This window comes from Piliocolobus tephrosceles, chromosome 2 (assembly GCF_002776525.5).
Source record: "Piliocolobus tephrosceles isolate RC106 chromosome 2, ASM277652v3, whole genome shotgun sequence".
Taxonomy (NCBI): Eukaryota; Metazoa; Chordata; class Mammalia; order Primates; family Cercopithecidae; genus Piliocolobus; species Piliocolobus tephrosceles.
In genome coordinates, this window is record NC_045435.1 from 149,415,563 (window position 1) to 149,436,292 (window position 20,730).

Genomic DNA, 20,730 nt, shown 5'->3' on the forward strand with positions numbered 1-20,730 from the left:
ATTACCCTATTTATTGATTGTTTGCCAAGAATGTATGCATCTTAAGAAAGCCAGGGTAAGAGCATTAAAAATATAATTTATTACGGCTTTTCAAACAGAGTGCATTAATATTGTACTGTGAAGCACTGGGGCTCTATAAAAAAGACTTTCTGACGCCTGCAAACATGTAAGTTCCATAAATTCCTAAATAGGAGATTTCAGCTGTCTCTGGTATTATGTGATATTTGCACAGCAAACTTTAATGCCAGGACAGTTTTAGACAAGGATTCTACAGACTTCACTGCTCCTTATGGCAGACGTGCTGTTTACACAGGCTCATAAACCTTCAGCAAAAGCTTCTAAGACTGCCTTCAGGTTTAAATCATGTGGTATTTTTAGCATTCAGCAGTGACCAGTGCTCTCCCCTTTAAATGCTGGAAGGTTATGAAGTTGCTGTAGTTGGAACTCTCGCCAAACACTAGCACGAATAATCAGACAGTTCAGAAAAGGCTTGTGTTCAGCATTACTCCCAGGAACGGGAGGGTAACCGCAACAGTTTGCTAGAAGGTCTGTAATTAGATGGTACTATTGTCACTTTATAGCCATCTTTATTATTTTAGGGTACCTCTAAACATGATCAATAAAATACACAATAAATCTAATATATTTCAATAGTTTGAAAACCCCGCAGTTGTTTTATAGATCTAAGGAAAAGCGTATTGTGGAATACATGTTTCATCCTACAAAAGGAAAAATCAATGTGTATGTTTTTGTTGTACTTACCCAACTCTTTGAAGATATCAGGACAGGAGGAGGAAGAACTAAAAGTACAGTAAATTCACTACCTGCTCAAATGCTTTTTTGTTTTGTTTTGCTTCGGATGTATTCTAAAAATGCAATTTAATTGTAGGAGGGTCTCAGATACTCCAAATAACAAAATTGCTAAAGTCTTTTTGTGGGTTTTTATTAACATTTTCATCTTATTTTTCATGTGGATGGTTTCTGTCTGACAGGTGCTAGATGAAAATTATGGCTGAGATGAGAAAACACTACTAAGAAAAAGGGATTGAATGCTTTTGTTTGTTTAGGCGATTTTGCCAAAATACCTTCAAGCCAAGGAAGGAATCACCAGTTTGCATATTGCTATTTTTGCTGTGGTCTCCCCAAGTTGTCTTCTGATCCCTGACGGGTTCTCTCTCTGGTATAAAACAGCTGAATGAATGACAAAAATATTGGCAAGCTCTGCAGCTTGTTTTTCATGCCTAGCCTGTTGGTACCTCCGAATGAGTTTGTGAGGTTTTCTAAGTAAACCTAAAGGGGTTTATTTGTCAGACCTAGAATCTCATGTGAACAGTTCGCTAAATAAAGCTTTGGTGAAGACTCATATGTAGAAGGATGTAGCTGTTGATTGCCGGCTTTTGTTCAGCAGAAACAAGCAAATAGAGAATCTTTGAAGGGCCTCTCTGGTGTCAGTAGGAAATCCTGATTTTTTTTTAGCTACGGTTGGTGTGTACTAAGACATCTTCAGAAGTTGGTAGGATTCTGTGAGTCCAGAGGACAGAGCTTATAGAGGCATTAGTATTGTAGGACTAATTGTGGATCCTGGGTGCCCTGTTAAAGTAACCCTTGTCATCATTTATGCTAAAGATGATACCCTTCTGGCAGTTTGCCACAGTACAATTCAGATGCATCTGCTTTTAACCCTTTTCCGTTGTCATTGGAAGTCTGACAGTGCGCTGCGTAAACACCTTGAGTACCACAGCATTCCGTAATACCAATTTCTAGAAGCAGCCTCTTTCTAATAGTGGTGTGGCCTGTGCTTATTAATCATCTGGCTACTGAGTTACTATATTGGATTAAAATTATATAAAGAGAGAGTACACCAAATCTATGCAGATTCCTTTTTCTTAGTATGTCCTGATAAGGTCAGTTTCCTTTTCTCTCTCTCATTTTTACCTTATTTGCTATAACAAAGATTGTTGATTTTAAAGACTTGAGGGTACCGTGCTATCTTTTTAGGTAGGTTAAATGAGTATTCATAATGCAAATGTTATTTGTCTAGATTATGCACATATTGAAATTCTGTATTATGATGACTGGTTTGGTTAAGTACTTTTTGTGGAACCAGTTAGAGTTAATATCTAAAAAAGGAAGAAAATGAAAATTTCTTGGTCGAAGATAATTTGTTTGGACACAAACAGGAAAAGTTTATTATTAACAAAATCATGTAGGCAGTAGAAAGGTGGGTTCTTCTGAAGATAGACAGTGAGTTATGTTTGCATACTGTATACTACTCATAGCAAATTAGGGAAGACACATTTTTCTTTCGTCACCATTATTATTTGATCAGAAAGGTAATTCTGCATTCATTGCTTTTGGAAAATGCACTGTTAATTTAGAGCACAACTTACCTTAGGACCAAGTTCACATTCTACTTAAATATTTCTGTTACAACTTTAAATAATATGAGAATGTATATATTTGTGTGCATGTGCCTGTAGTTCTGTACCCAGTCTGCCTTGGAAGCACAGTGAATCTCTTGTGATTATTTATTTTCATGGCTAATTTTTCCTCCCCCTACCAAGCTGTATTTCTGAAGACTGTTGGTTTTCCATCCCTCTTTCTTCATCTTTTGGTAGGAACCATGCTGCCAGTTTTCTGTGTGGTGGAACATTATGAAAACGCCATTGAATATGATTGCAAGGAGGAGCATGCAGAATTTGTGCTGGTGAGAAAGGATATGCTTTTCAACCAGCTGATCGAAATGGCATTGCTGTCGCTAGGTTATTCGCATAGCTCTGCTGCCCAGGCCAAAGGTAAATAATGTGTACGTGGGGTTGGAAAAATTGCTTGGCATTCTTTGTTTACCTTGCAGAGAAAGCACTGAATATTTTTATTCAAAGAACTGTAGCCTGTGTATTACATTGGTTCCTTTTAGGCTGTGGCTTTAAAAAATTGGCTTAATTCAGTTTAGTTTAGTTAACACACATTTTGCTCATGTGGAATGTCGAGGTAGATTTTTTTTTTAAATTACTTCAGCTGAATCATTAGTATGCTTATTGACCTTAATAATCTGCTCCACTGAGGACCCACAAGGAAGTGAGGAGCGTATTTGAGCAGATGGACTGTTGAGAGTCAATTTGCATTTATGACTGAATATCTAGTTCTGTTTCTTTTATTCTGTTTCTGATGGTTTTATGGGCTGTAAAGTATTTTTCAATGCTGATTCCCACTGCAATAGAGAATCTTATCTAAATCATAAAGCCATTTAGAACTGGTTCAGCTATGTCTTATTAGAACTTCCTGTAAGTTAGGAAAATGTGGCCTTATGCATAGGTTTTATTGATGGGGTTTTATTTCCAAAATAATAAACAACCCTACAGTCATTTACATAATTTTACAATTTGGAAAGCTAAGCTGTGAATATTTTCATTGACCTGCCTTTTAGAGGGAAGGGAATCATTCAGACAGAAATAACGGTATTGCTTGTGGTAGGGGTAGTAGGAAAGAACACCCTTCTACTAGATATATTATTTGAGGGTAAAATATTTAGTGACATATCCTCTTTATCTGAAATAGGGCTAATCCAGGTTGGAAAGTGGAATCCAGTTCCACTGTCTTATGTGACAGATGCCCCTGATGCTACAGTAGCAGATATGCTTCAAGATGTGTATCATGTGGTCACACTGAAAATTCAGTTACACAGGTGAGTCAAGACAGCAAATCTAGGGTGAAACATTCTTCTTACCTGATCTTTTGAAATGAAGCATCTCTCTCTGGTCAAACTTCAATTTTTTTTTTTACTCCGTGTTTCAGAAAGGTTAATACAGATCGATTCGATTTTGTTACCCTCTCCTTCTGCCTTTTTTCCTAACTTCAATGTATAGTTTAAAAGCAACTCTCCCCCCACACACACACACAAAATGTGTGGGTTTGTGCAGGTTATCAAAAGAGAAGACTTTTTACGTTTAGTCAATTAAATAATGCATTACAAGAAGGCATTTTACATAAAGTTTACTTAAGAAAAAAATATTTTTGCATATTATGAACAGTGCCATCTGTGTACATTTTGTGAAAGACTGTCTTATTCACTATTACCACGATCTTATTTATTTATTTTTTTATGATTTTAATTCATATGTACAGAGTAATGAAAGGAAATCGGTTAATACGTTAAAGCTTTTCACGATGGCTCAGGAGAAAGCAGTACACCTTAAATTGTCTTCCCAAGCGCATCAGAGCAGGAAGGTAGAAGTAACATGAAAAAATAGCCACCACAGGCAGCTGATGTATAATTCATGCATCGATACAGCAGATGTGTTGTATAAAGTAATTAACTAATCGGAACAATCAGGAGACCGAGAGCAATCTCCAGATGCATCTGTTTGATGCGCAAAATGAAATCTGTCTGTCTTAAAGGAATGTTCTGCAGCGGGATGCAATCTTGTAATAATCCCCTTTCTAATCTATGTCTCAAATAGTTGCCCCAAACTAGAAGACTTGCCTCCCGAACAATGGTCGCACACCACAGTGAGGAATGCTCTGAAGGACTTACTGAAAGATATGAATCAGAGTTCGTTGGCCAAGGAGTGCCCCCTTTCACAGGTACTTAGCATAGCATGTAATAAATAATAAGACATCATGGGCAACCGTGATTTGAGGTTTGATGGAGCTCCCTGGTTTAAAGCAACTGGTATCTGAAGCAATAATCTGCCAAAAATGTAAAGTGACTTGACCACTGGTGACCTTTTAAAATATGCCTGGTGTGTTGTGAACAGAGCCTATACGCTTTTTCTCCCTTGGGGAAAAGAGCCAAAGGACTGTTTACAGGAAAAACAGTTCAGTGGAAGACTCCGCTGGCTAATTTTTAGATTTGTCTTCTGAGTGCTATGAGCATGATGGCTACATTCTCCTGAATGCCCTTATTTAAGAAAGAGTCAAGGTGGTACTAATCCCACAAAGCTTCGGTGAGAGGGAATGGCAGTGGCAGTGTTCATGCGTAAAACTTCACCATGCTATCTGAATAAAATAACAGTACAGTTCTTGGATATTCATTACCAGAAAATTAAAAGTATTTTAGTACAAATAATTATGAAAATAATTACCCTTAACTAAAAGTTGAATAGTGGGTTAATTCATTAGGATTTTGTGACCAGTTTTGTGGCTTTGGTTTACTACTTTTCTGGTTTTTTTTTTTCAGTGGAATTTTCTTTTTTCGCTCTGAGATACCTGTCATACCATCAGGGATATTTGAAATGAAATAAAGATTTTTAAATTATTTTCCTTGATTTCTTTGTTTAGAATAAATTTGGTGGAGGGCAGCTAAAACTCTAGATAGAGACTGCCTACCTGCTTACAGACAGAAAATCAAACATCATTTTTGATGAAACTCAGCTGATTTCAATTAAAAAAGAAAAAGGATGCCATGAATCTACTCTTAAAAGGCTGCTTAAAATGGGTTTGGGTACTGAAGGGATGACTATAACACACGTAAATATATGATCTGTTATAGTCATCCCCTCAGTACCCAAACCCATTTTAAGGCCATTCCATGATACAGTATTATTAAAATGTTGGTCCAACTAGATTTTTACCAAATTTTTAATGTTTTCTTTTAATTTGAGTTTTAATTCTGAATATTAGTCTCAGCCATTTGAACTTGAACTGTATGACGCTGCTGTCAACATTTATGCAATTGAGAGATCTCAAAGTGTATTTCTGCTATATTCTGAGTAGCAGATATTCTCAAAATGTATTTCTAATATGAGGCTCATGAAGATTATTGGGTACCTGTGAAGGGAATCTTGTGGGCTTTGTGCTTCTGTTTCATAGAAACTCCATGCATTTCAGATTTGCTAAGTTACATTCCAACATTTTTACTTTGATATTTGCTACAGATTTTAGGAATGAAGCAAATGAATTAAGTTTATATTTAATAGCTTTCTATATTCTTCTAAAATAAGCTATAGCCACAGTTTACATATTCTCTGTATTGCTAAGTGTCCATTTCTTGCAATTCAGAGAAAACTCTTTTTTGTCATTTCAGTTACTCCTTCAGCTAATCTCCTATCTTCCCTCTCTCACCCTTGGAATAGAGAGGATAGGAATTTATAACCATCAAATAAAAATAATTTAAATTAATTAAACACAATTAAATCAATAGGATGATAGAATAAAGGGGTGACTCTTACTTCTGGGACTTTGTTTCGCAGACAACTCCAGATAACCTGTTACATGGTTGCTAACATTTGAAAATTTGAAACGATCTAGAAATAAACTTGTTAAAAACTCAGTTAAAACATAATATAAACACCCAGTACTGGAATCGCATGTGTCTTTATGTTACTAAATGTCCCATTGATCGTGGAAGCATATTCAGATGAAGACTTAAGGCATTTACTATGAGCTGAAGAAGAGGATGTTGGTACAAATATTTATTGATACAGTCAGTGAGAACTAATTGTTAAATGACATCAACATTCAGCCAATAAACTCCACCTCACTGTAACTTATGAATAGAATTGTGAATTTACTTAATGTTATCATAGAAAATGAATTGCATACAGACAATTATAACATTAAGTAGAACGACAAAATGTAATTCAGGACTTGGTTTTGGAGTCATACATTGATGAATTTCTGTAGAGAGAGGTTTGCAGATACATGGCCTCCTGTGGCTGGATACCTCACTGTAATCATTAAGTGGTGGAACTAGGCTACAATTTCAACATCAGTTATAATTACAGTATTCTTTTCCTTAAAAAAACTTCTAAAAATTATGCATAGTTTAGCAGTGAAGGCAAATATTTGAAATTAATTTAATATTTAACAGTATGAAAAAATGTAAATTGTTCTCTAAATGAGGGAGTTATTTTATATTTTGCTAAACCATCTTCTCTTTTTCTACGAATCTGATACTCCAGTCAGAATGTTTTCAATATAAACTGTTTTCTGTGTGCTTCTTTATTATGTTTTTCTGTCTAGAGTTATTAAGATGAGAGATGCAAGTTCCCTAAAGCCTATGTCCAAAGTATATGCCGAATTTGACAAAACTACTCTTTCTCCTATGGTTAAGATTTGGTGATGAAGATGGTCATGGTGAAAAAAGCCTAGCAAATAAATATGGCCTCAGTCTTGTGCAAAATGGGACTTAACACCAAGAAATGCCAAGTGTTAAGCCCTTTCTTCCCCTGTGGAGTGTTGATTCATTCATGCGAGAGAACCTTTAGCGTGCAATTCAGCATACACGTTACTGTACAGTAAGGGTTTTATTTTGTAGAATATGATAAAGTACTCCAGTAGCAAGTATGGCTACAGGGGCCCTAAATATTATGGTTAGTAGAAAGTTCACCCTGTGGAAAGGTAAATTCCTTTTATAGAGCAGGGGCTAGGAGGAGTGGAACTGGGGAACCACCAGGATTTTGCCTGGGGTGTTGAATAAGGCCTACCTCCTGTGCTTTTAGGACGATTGTCTAATACTTGGTAAGCAAATGTCCATTTGAACTTGGCTTCTTAGAACCAGAAGGGATTATCCTTCCTAGGCTCCTCCCTTTGACAGTTGAAGGAGCCAGTGTCCCTGGAGATTAAAATCACGGTGCCGGTTAATGACTAACACAAGTCCTGACTTGCTAAGCCTATGTCCTTGCCTGTGATAAATGTTAAAGTGCTGATTTAGCTACTTGGGAGGCCGAGGCAGGAGAATCACTTAAACCTAGGAGGTGGAGATTGCAGTGAGCCAAGATCGCACCACTGCACTCTAGTCTGGTGACAGAGTAAGACTCCATCTCAAAAAAAAAAAAGAGGAATATTTACATTTGGGTACAATAATGTTTCCTTTGATAATATTCATAAGGTGTTCTCCAGCTGCAGAAATTCCGTAAGTGGGCTTGGTTTGATTTACAACTCATACCTTTATTTCTGTTATCACTTTCCTATCATAAATCTGCCCAAATAGATTGACATTAATTTATTAAATTCTTTGTACCACGTGTTTTTTTATTTTTGTAAAATGTTCTAAGACATAAGAAACGCCTAGCTCATTATAGGTCTGAGGTTAAATGTTTTGTTGTTGCTTTTGTTTTTTTCGGTGGATGTGGTTAGATAAGTTGAATGTTGCATTCTAAACTGCAGCTAAGGAGAGAATAAACTCTGATTTGGGGACCAGAAAGCCTGTAGTCATAAAACTTTTGAGGATATGGATTTGGGAGGAAATTTGGGAATTTAAAAAGTAAACATTTTTATTTATAATAAAACATTACATTTTGATGCTTATTTTCCCTGGAGTTTTAGAAATTGCGTTTAAATACTAGATAAATACATATACATTCTGATACAGAGTAGATCCATTTTGTTAAGTAAAAGGTCAGCTATTCTACCAGCATAATGTCTTCCTTCTAAAAATGTTTAGGTCAAGTATTTCATGGAGGTTTTGATCTGATTTGCGCATTTTTACCTTTCCCGTGTCACCACACACATGGGCATATATACACACACGAGCGTGCACACACACACACCACAACTTTCACATTTTTAAGGCATTGGATTATTTTCTATCTTATTTCTCACCTGGAAAAGATATCTTTAAGCCAAGTCATATAAAATGGGTGAGAAGTGTTATTTTTATTTTCAAGTAGCAAAATACATATAAAATAAATTTAAATTTGAACATTCCACTTAGAAGTAATATTGAGAAAGATGATTTTCCAATTTTCCTTTTATTGACAGCATCCTAGGATCTCAAATATGTTGGACAATTTATTTATTAATGGCAAAATAGATTTTAAAAAGAAACTACCCCATACTCCTGAAGCTTAGCTTCAGTACTGCTCTCCTGAAACGTGACAGTCATTTCCATAGGAATTAAATACACGTACGTGTTTAGTTGATTTTCAGTCTGTATTATAAATGATACTGGAGCAACAATTACAAATCTATCATGTTATATAAATGTGTTTTTAATAAACTGTATTTCAGTTTTTAGACTGAAATGACATGTTTCTTAAAATTTTAAGTCAGCTTTAGTAGTCACATTCTTAAGAGAATAGCCAGGATCAGTGTTCATATATTGCATTTCACGTGAGAGTCTAACCTATGAAATTTGTTCACTTTCATATATTCAAAAGTATGTATTGACAATCTGCCAATTGCCAGGCATTCCATTTCCTATGTAGTGTTAAGGATATAGCATCTTATTAGTTGAAATAATAGTATTACACTTTCATTTAGTGCTTCTGATGTATCGAGAGTGCCTTTGGTCCCCCTAAGTAGGATATAGTCTTATATCCCCATTTTTAAATGAGGAACCTGAGGCACAGAATGTTGACATGAGTGTCCATGGCTGCATTGCTGGTGAAGCAGAAGAGAAGACTTCATACCCAGAGCCTGTGAGCTTCACCGAGTAGCCCTTTCATCACATACCACAGATAAAGGAAGTTTAAAAAGACAAAATGAAAGCCTCTCGGATGAATTGGATAGGTTTTATAATACACTTTGATTTTTCTAAAGTACTGATAACTACTTGTAGTTTTCCAAGTGTATTTATTCTCATTGCGGAAAATTTTCTTTAACGTGTTTTGGTTTTGTGTCTTTGATTTTTTGTTTGTATATTGTAGTGTTTTAAAAGTACATTGCTGTCATTTCAAGCCCCTAATCATGGGTGATGTAGACAGGAGCTGACTTTTGGGATAACTTGGCATTTGGGATGTTCAGAAGATTTGCCAGTATAGTTCTGTGCAGTTATTTCTCTTTCCTATTCTTTCGTATCCTCAAGACCAGTAGGCATAATTATGCTAATAGCCCTTTGTTTTGAACCCCAAGATAACATTAGGCATTTTCATTAGAAATAGTGGGCAGGTGAATTTCTTTGGTCTGTTTGAAAATACAGACTCCAGTCATCAGACTGGCCTGATCCAATGAACAAGTCTTTTCTGAGCAGCTCCATTTTAAAATAAAATGATTCCTGTTTGAGATGAGCTGGAACGATTTTATACTTGCCCCTTCCCAGTATAAAATTATCTTATGTTAAAACATCATATATTTTGAAGAAAAGCTCTACAGGGTATCTTCTTTCCTTTTTAAAATTACAAAACTTTCCTTAGTTTTTACTCTGCTGACCATGGGAAGCTCAGATTATAAATGTCTGCCTTGCCAGGCACTGAAGTGCTTGATACTAATTGGACATTATGACCACTTTTCAGCAATTGTATTACTGTAATGGTGGAATCCATAAAGGAAATGGTAAACCTGTCTTATATGGGTAGTTGTGTGAATTGCAAAACTTATATCAAATAATTTTTTTGCCTCGTCTTTTGAACCAGTCATGACATCATTCTAGTTCCTTTTTCAACTTAGTGAGATGTCTGCTCTGTGTTAATATTATAATATGTATAATCTGCAACAGAATTGTCCTCCTAATTGCAAGTTTTCCTTTTTGAATCTAATATATCAGGCTCATTTTTAGATGACTTAGATACATAAGGATTTTATTGTAGCTTGATGTTAGCTCTCTGTAACCTTTCAGATATATTAATCAAAAAAGCCAAACTTAATAAAGCATCTAACTTAAAATGGATTGATCTCAAATATTTTATAGCCACTATCTTTTCACAATAGTAAAACATAAAAGAGTTTAAGCCATGCCAATTTAGAGAGTGCTTAACAATGTGTAACTACTTTATTTTCACTTAATAGATTTTTTACCTGTGTCTTGTTTCAGATCTGAACAGGTTTCCTTTGACCTCAGAATCACTAATGCAAGGAAAATTACCATATCATGAGAGTATTTTTCCTCTCTTTTTGCCTGATGCTTAGAATAATAAATACTCCCAAAGCTTAGGAGTAGACATGGCCTGAGAGAAAGCCTATTAAATGCCATTTTCTAATGGTTTTAAAAAACAGCTTAGGCAAATCATGCTAACCAAACTGATTTTCTTGCTAAAACAGAACTAGTTTTAGCGCATATTTTAGACATCTTTTTTCCTCAATTACTACTGAAACTTCAAATTGGGCTCTATCTGGATTTGCTTTATAGATCTGCTTCATTTCATGCCAGATTTGGGCAAACTCATAAACAACCCCCGACTCCAAAAAAAAAAAAAAAAAATCCAGATAATCAAAACAAACAGATACACGAACTCAATTTCCCCGTCTTTCGTTGGAAACTGCTTGATTATAACGTGCTCTGAGTATAAAAAACATAAGAGAGCCTTTAACATAACAGAGGAGAGCCTCAGTCCTGGTTCTGCAGCTCATTGCCAATTGAAGTAAGGAACGCTCTGGCTATTGGGACTTTTAAATCTAGACTTAAAAGTTATTTGTTCTGTTTAGCATTTTTTAAATGATTCTATTAGGAATTGTGTGTGCTTCAGTTTTAATTTTAACTCATAATGATTGTAAAGCACCCTGGGATGCTTGCTTGAAGGGCGCTACAGAAATATAAGATTGTATTGTGTTCTAATATGCAGTCTTATGGGGTGCTGGAGTTTCACCATGGACAGTTCATAAGGTTGCAGAATTCCTCATGGCAGAGAAGGTGGCTCGCTGACTTCTTTAGCAGTCTTTTTCTCTCGTTCTTACTCTGAAACTTTGTTCTCTTTAGTCATCATCTTTCTCTCTTAAAAAAAAATTGATTATTTTGTATTGTAATATTTTCCCATAGAAATGCTAATCTAACTTAGTTGACTCAGATTGAAGATGCAAACCAGTTGATAAGTTGGAAGTTAAGAAAAGAGTAAAGTTTTTAATCGCTAGCAGTATTTGAGGTCACATTCTTATCTGAATAACAAGACATGATACTTCATTACTGGATACCACCGTCTCAGGCTTGTCCCATTTTACTGTCCACCTGGTATTTGTTCCAAGGCAGTTCAGAAGTGTAACAAGTATTAACTTTGTGAAATGTCGCAATGAGACTCTTCTCTGTATTGAAACTCCTGGGTTATGATAACATATGACACAGCTTGATCTAGTTTTCTTTTTACTTTTTAATGGGACTATTTCTTTAGAGTAATGGCGTTTCTTCAACAACTTCATTCTGTTACTTTTTGTGTGTTTTTGTTTGTCATTGCTCTGTAGCATCCCTTTAATTAGCTCCCAGCATTGTAGGAATCAGGAATGTGAGTTCTGTTGCGGCCAGCTATATGAGCTTGGGCAGCTGACTCCATGACTCAATTTTCTCATCTGTAAAGTAGGAAGATAATAGTACCAATTTCTCAGCCTTGTTTTGAGAATTAAATGAGCTGGTACTTAGAAAACATTTAGAACAGTTTTCAATCCTAAAGTATGCCATAACTAGTTGTTTTTCTAAAATGTGGGCATTGAGAGTTTGAAATCACACTTGCACATGCCACATGGTCTAAGTAACATGGAAGATTTTGGTGCAATCTTCATTTTTAGTGAAAACAACCAAATACTTTTCATTTGTGAAAAAAATTAAAGGGCTATATTATAACTCAGTCTCAACGTTAAGGAACACTAGGAATCATTATAAAGTTATGATGTATTTTAAAATGGAAGTGGAAGACTGAAGCTTGTACTTTAAATAAATCGATTTGGAAGTTTAGCAAATATGATACCCTAGACTAGACAATGTCAAATAGAATAAAGATGGGACCGTTATCAAGAGGTGAGCTTTTGCCAGTATCTTTTCCATTAACTAACCTCACCTGTATTCCCAGCACCCAAGGTTCTGTCCTCTCCTTATGCGCCCATCGTAGCATTTTCCACATTGTTCTGAAATAGTCTGTGGACTAACTCGGCTGTCTGTGTGCACTGTAATTGACTGTCCCAGGGGAACTAAGTTGTATTCATCACTGTCATAGATCCTGACACACAGTAGGAACTTGGGAATATACACACAGTAGGAACTCGGGAATAGACTTAACCTTGTAGGATTTGCACGTGTTTATTTCATAAACCAATATAGCACATCAGTGGTTGTATTAATAGTTCTCTATAGATACTTTTATCTACAGTATCCTATCTTATGAAATATTTTTCTATTACACTTAATTCTGTATTTTTACCTAACAAAGAACAAATGGCTTCTGAATTTTTCTCTTAAGAAAACCTACTGACATTCCAAGCTGTCTCATGCTTTTATATATTTGATAATGTTCATGAATATGTGTACTAAACTTACACATTTGTAAGCACAACAGTAGCCTTGGAGTTACAGGGAACTCAGAGGTCTGAATGCTAAAAAAGACCTAATTATACATCACAGTTAAGGACAAACTTTAAAAACATATGCAGCATTTTTACATTTTTAAATTTTTCTTCCACAGTGGTGGTACATGTATTTCCACCTGGCTAATAATTTTCATTTTGTCTCAGTTGCATTATATTTGAGACCCATACTTCTTTACTGTTATTTTCATTTGTTCATTTTCTTCTCATATTCAAGAGTAAAATAGGAAATTTTCAGTAACAGTCAGATAATTTATAGACAAAGATGCTGACATTGCCAGCACAGAAATGTTAACAGTATCACCCCATGTTCGCTTACAGTGTCCATTCCTCAGTTGTGTTCTAAAGTCTACATTTGGCATAAGAGACTCCATTTAAGGCTATCAGCATACAGTGTTTTAAAGTCATCTGTGTAAAGGTCTAGAGTCACCTGAATATAGAGAGAGCTCCAAGAGTAGATAACTGTTCAGCCATTCCATAATGGGCCTTAGGGACTTGCTTTGTCCACCTTCTAAGCATGATCACCAGCTCAGCCTGGAAAACACATGTTTAGTGATGGATGGAGCTCTTTATTATATGATTTACAACCCATTCCAACACATTTTTATCATTTCACCATAACTTCTAATGAGACGATTACCAGAGGATGGCATCTTCCTACACTGTGAAGGATTTTCATAATATTGATTGAGATGAAGCCAGATTAATTTGATTTTTCTTTATGATCTAATCCAGAGGTGACATTGGTTTATATTTATCTGGTAGACATGGGAAGTCTTATCTAAAAGCTAACAACGATGAATAAAACACAGAAATCAAAGCTATGGTTTAGCCCTCAGTCATCTGTGAAGTCTTGGATCAGATCTGAGTGGGGTCCGTGGACCCCACAATCTGCTCCAAGGTTTTATGCAGACCCTGAAATTATAAGCCAGTTTTGGGAATGCATGGGGCACAGGTTTCATAGGTTTTATGTAATTTTCAAAGTTAGTTCTGTGACCCCATAAATAGCTAAAAGCCAGGAGATATTTTACCCCCAATTTTTGGGCAGTATGGCTTAAAAATCTAATATGCTCATGTACAGAAGGAATGCAAAGAGGTAATATAAAGTCTCCTGTGAAGAGTTACAGAACCTAATTCTAATATTTACTTTTGGAAAATGAATTGCTCGAAGTACTTTAGTTCTTGTTTTCGCTCTGTGGTTTAAGGTTTTTTGTTTGTTTGTTGTTTTAAAAAGGTTCTATTTAGGACCTCTGGAACTTAACAGGAATTTGGTATCTTTTTTTCTTCTATTTCTAAGTGCGGGTACTAGAAATTTTAATCTCTAGAGAGGATGAGCGATTTAACCACACAAGGGCATCAGAGAAAGAGATTTCTCAAATGGGTACATTGGTGTACTATAGTGCCTAAGGTTTAGAATCAGGAAACAGTTTTTGCAATAAAATAAAATAAAACTCTTTGGATTCATATTTATCTAATGAAAAACTTGTGAAAATTCTATTTGGATATAGCATAATATTTAACTTAATAATGAGTATATTTTAAATAGTCATAAGCAGGATGCCAGTGGGGCCGTAACCTTCCTAAAAAATAAGACTCTAGTTGGAGACATTTGCACAGTGAGTACCTGAGAATGAATAATGTGCGTTACAATTGAATCTTCTTTAGTCCCTCTGTTTGAGAAGACATACAGATTTCATAGACTTTTAAAGCTGTTAAGAGGAGACATTGGAGATTATCTAGTTCAGTTCCCTTCCTGTTACAGCTCCTGTGTGCAGTTAATTTGGAATATTACATGCACTCAATATACCTTTTAAAAATATTTTATAGTTTAAGCTCTTTACCAATATATTCATTTGGTTTGAGTAAGGTTTCAGTGTGATAAGAAAGGTCTGGCTAGGTACTTATACAAAAGGGCAGAATAGAGAATCTGGTCAGAACATATTATCTGGGCATTATATAAGTTACTTTATGGGAAGAGTCATGTAAACTGTGCACCAACATTTTCTTTAAAAGTTATGAATCGAGTATTTAAATCAATAAAATTTCTGTGCTTTGATATGATCACATTTTCATCTTTAGGAAATATAGTAGGAAAATTAAAATAGAATTGGATGTGTTCTCTTTGTGCTTCCTTTTGTATTCCTTTAGAGCTTTGTACTGAGTTTCCAATTTCAGCAATGTGCCAGGGTTACTTTGTATGAAAATGCCATTTTCAGGCACTAGGATTGATCAAGATGGCAAGAGCCATAACTATGACAACTGGAGTTTAAGTAAAATTTAGAAGTGATTAGTCTCTTCTCAACAAATTGAGATTCCAAATATGCCCCAGTTGTATCTCCCAAGAGAATAGCTTAGAAAGCAATAGAGGATCCAGAGGGAAAGATTTGGGAAACAGAAGCTAACAAGCACAAACAGAATATTTCACTTAGAAATCCTGCCATTCGCTCTCATAAACTGAAGCCCATTTCCTGTCCTTCCCACCCCCAAAATACCAGATGGGAGCTACCTGTTAATTTTCAACAAATTCATTTCTTGTCAATACATCATATCTCATACGATGCCTCTTAAAGCTTGTTTGTAGTATTTGGTGTCCTCTGAGATTAAAAGAAAACCTCATTTACGAGGAATCCCTGTGAAAATTGTATTTGAATGTGGAGTTGATGTGAAGTTAAAGTTTGACCTTTGAATTTTCCACGGCCAGATAAAAAGCTGCTGTAAAAAATCAGGCCATAGGTAGTCAGGACATGCACAAAAGGGTGGGAGATTAGAATGTATGAAGTTGCACTTCTCAAAAAATAAAAATATAAAATAATAAAAGCCAGTAGTTTGACAGAGTGTTCAGTAAATGCTCATTTTATTGAAAATTACAAAAAGGTGCTTAATGCCTTTGCGCCATTAATACAATACATTAAAAGGTTACTGTCAAGATTAGTGTTCCATCCCTGAAAATTAACTATAGGGCTTTACACATCACCATGCACAGACTGAGAAGTTAAAGGTTTTTTAAAGACACATTTTGCATTGTGCAGCCATTTATTTCAGAAAACAATTATTTTAGACTTTGCCAAAGACATTAGGAATGATGTGCTTTCATTTAAAGCACGGGCATAACAGATACGTATTATAAACAAGGTAGAACCATGAAATTCTCCTTATAGAATAAGACCTGTGCAAGATTATTTCCCTTGCTGTCTCTCTAGAGTATTCCAATTCAAAACATACATTCCTTCCTACAGAAAAAAGATATTCAGATTCCTTAGTTGAAATTAATTAGCATTCAGAAACCAGATAGCATGTTTTTGGGTATTCATGAGATCTCTGTTTGAAAAAAATGTTTTTAACTTGTAGAAATGTGTTGCAACACACAGATGGGAAGAAAAAGAAAAAAAAAATCTCTTTAGCAAGCACTGTGTGTAAAAGGAATATTACATTTTGCACGCTCCTGATTGCTCTGTGTAAACAGTTTTTGACATCTGTCTTTATAGTTTTCGAGGAGAGGAAGACTTTGTTAAAAGAATCATTTTTATACAGCAGTCACCATTTCAGTCTTGCTTTACCTGTATTATGAAAGCAGATGGTCTGCATGTCTTTTGAATATTTATAACTATCAAAAACAATCTCTTGCTATTCACCCTTAGGCTTATGAGATGTCAGGACTGTTCTGGTTGAAAAAAATCATCTTGGGTGTTTACAGAAAGAGGATTACATTAAGCTAAAATGACTATACATTTTCCAGTTTAATATTTGTCCATCAGCTGTTTAATCGTATTTAGATAATTGTGTAAATAAGATGTTGTAGCCCTTGCCCTCTCTGCTGATGGAGCCTGAAAGCTTTAAACATGGGTGAACCACCATTTTGTAGATGCATTTGCTACCTCCTCCCCACCTCAGCTAAGCCATCAGCTAGTCCTTGGTAAGTTTTGATCATGATATCACAGTCCTGGGTTTCTTTCTTTTTTTTTTTTTTTTAAAGTAGTGCACAAAAAGCAAGTATGTAGATCATATGAAATACTAGGAAGCTGCTGGCTTCCTGTACAGGCTGTCTAGTTTATTAGGGTATATTGTAATATGCAAATACGGTACAGCACTCCAATTACCCTTTAAAGCTGACATGGTTTTCTCTTTATTGTCTATGAGCATGCAGAGCTCTGAGGGTATTTTGGAAAACTTTTGGTATAGTGGGGGTTAACTGTTTTTTGACTGGAAGCTGAGCAATCAGAGATAACAGATTTTGCTGTGGTTGGTTGATTTGGCAGAAAAGCATGAACAGTTTTGGTTTAAATGATTGAATAACCTGATTAGCATTGTTTTGGAGTGGATTTTTTTGGTTGTTGTTAAAGGCACAACAAAGCAATTTTAAGGGTAATCAGATCACTGCCTTTCCCCAGCTGATGAATCTTTTTTTGAGAAGGGCTCACCTCTCTCAAAACTCCTTCTTTGGCTACTAAGATGAACAAGTAAAAAAATAAAACAGTCTTCCTTCATTTTTTAAACGTGTTAAAAATATATACCTACAGTACATCTGATGTTGTAGCAGGGGTTTAAAAGAATATAATTTTTTGAAAAATTATGTAACCTCAACCGATTCCTTGTGGTTTTTGTTTTTCAAATTTGAAAGAGCTAGAGTATTTTAGAGCAAAGGTTCAGAATGTTCTATCTATCTTTAAGTTAGGCTTTAGAAAAATTCCACCCTTACCTTTTCACAATTAGAAAGGTTATAAATAATGTATTTGGCTGAAAAGGAAGCTCAGCCTGTGGCAGATGGTATCATTCTAGAGTACTGGGGTTTCTGTGAAGATGGCATTCTTTCAGATCGGAACTTCAGCAGACTCTCAGAAAGAACCGAAGCTCCTCATAGGGAGTAGACATGTGCTTTATGGATCTTAGAAAAGCTTACAACTTGGCTCCTAGGATGAGAATATTGTGTCACACTGGGGTTATGAGACCCACAGCCAATTTCTGCCGACTTTGAAATTGTATTTCCCAACACTGGAAGCTGTGGCCTGTTTATTGGTTGGTACACCGTGTAACATTTGAACTTGGGATTTCAACCGACTGAGTTTTGTCGGTTGGTTTATTTTATTCTGTGAACATTGATGTTTTATACAGACCAGCCACTGAATAGGAAACTTGCCATACAAGTTGTGTCTTTTTCAAAGTGCTTTGGATAGCTCATATAAATAGACACTGAGAGAGAACTGGAATAACATAACCACCGAGCACTGCAACTTCCGAGACATCTGTGTGGATGTATTTTGAAAAACCTGGGAAGGGATCTCTTGCAAATTAGTGAACAAAGGTTCTTGAAACTATGATTTATATCACGACAGCCAAAGCGATGGATTTGAAAGATTCGTGTCACAGTTAAGCTGCCATTATCTTTGACCTTTAAGGGGAAAAAAGGGGAAGAGGATTTCTGGTGGCTTGTTTCAGTGACCATTTTTATTGATCACCTAGTTTGTGTCCAGCCCTCTGATGAATCCAGGATGTATTGAGATGAGACCTAAGGCCCACAGTCCAGTGCAAAATAAACAGCAGGATGAGTGCTCTAGTGCAGGAGGTTTGGGAAGTTAGGAAAGGCCTCATGGAAGCAAGGATGCCCAGGATGAATCCTGAAGGATGAGCAGCTGTTAGCTAGAGACTGAAGAGGGCATGGGTCATGCATCCAAGCCAGAGGAGTGGTGTGCCTTCTTGATGCTTTCTACCAGATATAGGCCAGCTTCAGAAAACACCACCAAATTGGGAGTATGAGAAGAAATGAAATATTTCCCTTTGGTGTTCTCCCTTACTATTCCTTGACCCAACTTGGAACTTAATAATTTAATCAGTATATTTTATTCTACATTAAAAAGACTCAAAATACTGTATATCATTTGAAACTTTTATCTGATACTCCTTTGATATTTAAACATAGTCACCTGATGTGAAATGTGATCATATAATGAAAGCCCAGTGATGAGGAGGAGGCAGAGGGTTGTCATAGTAATTAATATCTCTTCAGTTTATACATAATATGTTACAGGCTCTGTGCTAATTGTATCACATCTATTATTTATTGTCTGTCCAAGGGCAGAGAGTATGTCTCTTCAAGTCATTATTTTCCTAGTGAGTTGCCCAGTGCTTGGCACATGGTAGAATATAAGTATATGCTAAATGAATTTTAAAAATACCTGAATGGATGGATTCTCAGAACAACTCCATGAGGTGTATGCTATTACCATTCCCATTTAGCATGGGAAATTGTGATGGAATGGTCAACTGTTTGACCCAAGGTCATGCTACCAGTGTGTGACACATCCTCACTTGAATGTGTGTTTATTTCTATTCTGTTTTGTCAGATGAACATTTAGTGTTTATTTTATTATGTACCAGGCATTGAGGTAGAAAATAATATAGTGCCCCAGACCTGTGTGAACTCACAGCTTAGTGCAGTCTTTTTAAACCAGTATCTCCTTTTAAGTGACGCAAGAGTCCCAAGCCTTTCTCACGTGGAACTTGGCCTACTATCTGTACGTCCCACCAGCTAGGAAAATATTACCAATCATGACTTTCTTTTATTTGTGTTATCAAAACAATAGGTGTTTTTTTCCTGATATTCTAAATTAAAGATTACACTATTGAATATGATTTTTCAAATGCCATGTGCACCACAAAATTCTGCAGTTTCTTTCCTGCCATTGAAACCGGCTGACTGGTCTATTCCAATGCTATGCCTAAGCCTTTAGTAGGAATTTTACCACCTGAAACACACACACACACGCCCACACATACTCCTCATGAAGTGACTATATGAGCAATCTAATTGGACATATTATTGCATATTGTCCAATAAAATCAGACATGACTCCAAGTTACCTGAATTCGGAAATATTTCCTAGTCACTCAAAAGCACAGAAAGATAGGGAATCCAAAAAGTTGCTTTGTCATGCATTATTAGTTATGAATTAGCTTTTTTATTTAAGTCTTGCTTAGGCTATTATTTACATTAATCAGAGTTCCCTAACCATGTTACAGAAAAGCACTTAAGCCCAGAACCTACCAATTTAGGGTTAAATAGGGTAGGGGGAAGTTTTGACGATGATACATGTATGGATATTATTTTCCATGTATGGATAAGAATAAACTGTATAGCACTACTACATATAGGGTCTGGTTTTATGATATGTAAGACATTTTTTCACACACACACCATGGATTCTTCTTCCTTCCGTCATCCCCTACATTTTCCACTGTTGATATATCAAATCACATTAAATTGAGATGATCTATTTACATATCTGTGTTCTTAATGGATACTAAACTTCTTGTAGGCAGAGGCTGTCTGCCATCTTTGGATGACAGGTGCCTCATCTTTGTAGGCAGATGCCTCTGCCATCTTTGCATCATTAGTACCAGCCAGGCATATAGTAGGTGTGCAGCAAAGCGCAAATTTCATATATAGAACTGTTGGCAAACTGAAGTAGACTGGATGTTTTTCAAAAACCTCAGCAAAATTTGGATATTCTATACATTTCTAAAAAGTAAAACATAAACCACATCTAAAACTTACGTGTATTATTATATTAA

The 20,730-nt window shown here is 35.8% G+C and overlaps 1 protein-coding gene across 7 annotated transcripts in view; it reads left to right on the forward strand.

The window, feature by feature from the left end:
* Positions 1-20,730, forward strand: part of SATB1 (SATB homeobox 1) — a 106,357-nt gene that overhangs the window by 25,681 nt on the left and 59,946 nt on the right. For all 7 annotated transcript variants that reach the window (XM_023207323.2, XM_023207319.3, XM_023207324.3 and 4 more), the window contains exons 3-5: positions 2,619-2,795; positions 3,559-3,685; positions 4,461-4,584. In XM_023207323.2, the coding sequence (XP_023063091.1) occupies positions 2,619-2,795; positions 3,559-3,685; positions 4,461-4,584 (428 nt within the window). The remainder of the gene's footprint in view (positions 1-2,618; positions 2,796-3,558; positions 3,686-4,460; positions 4,585-20,730) is intronic.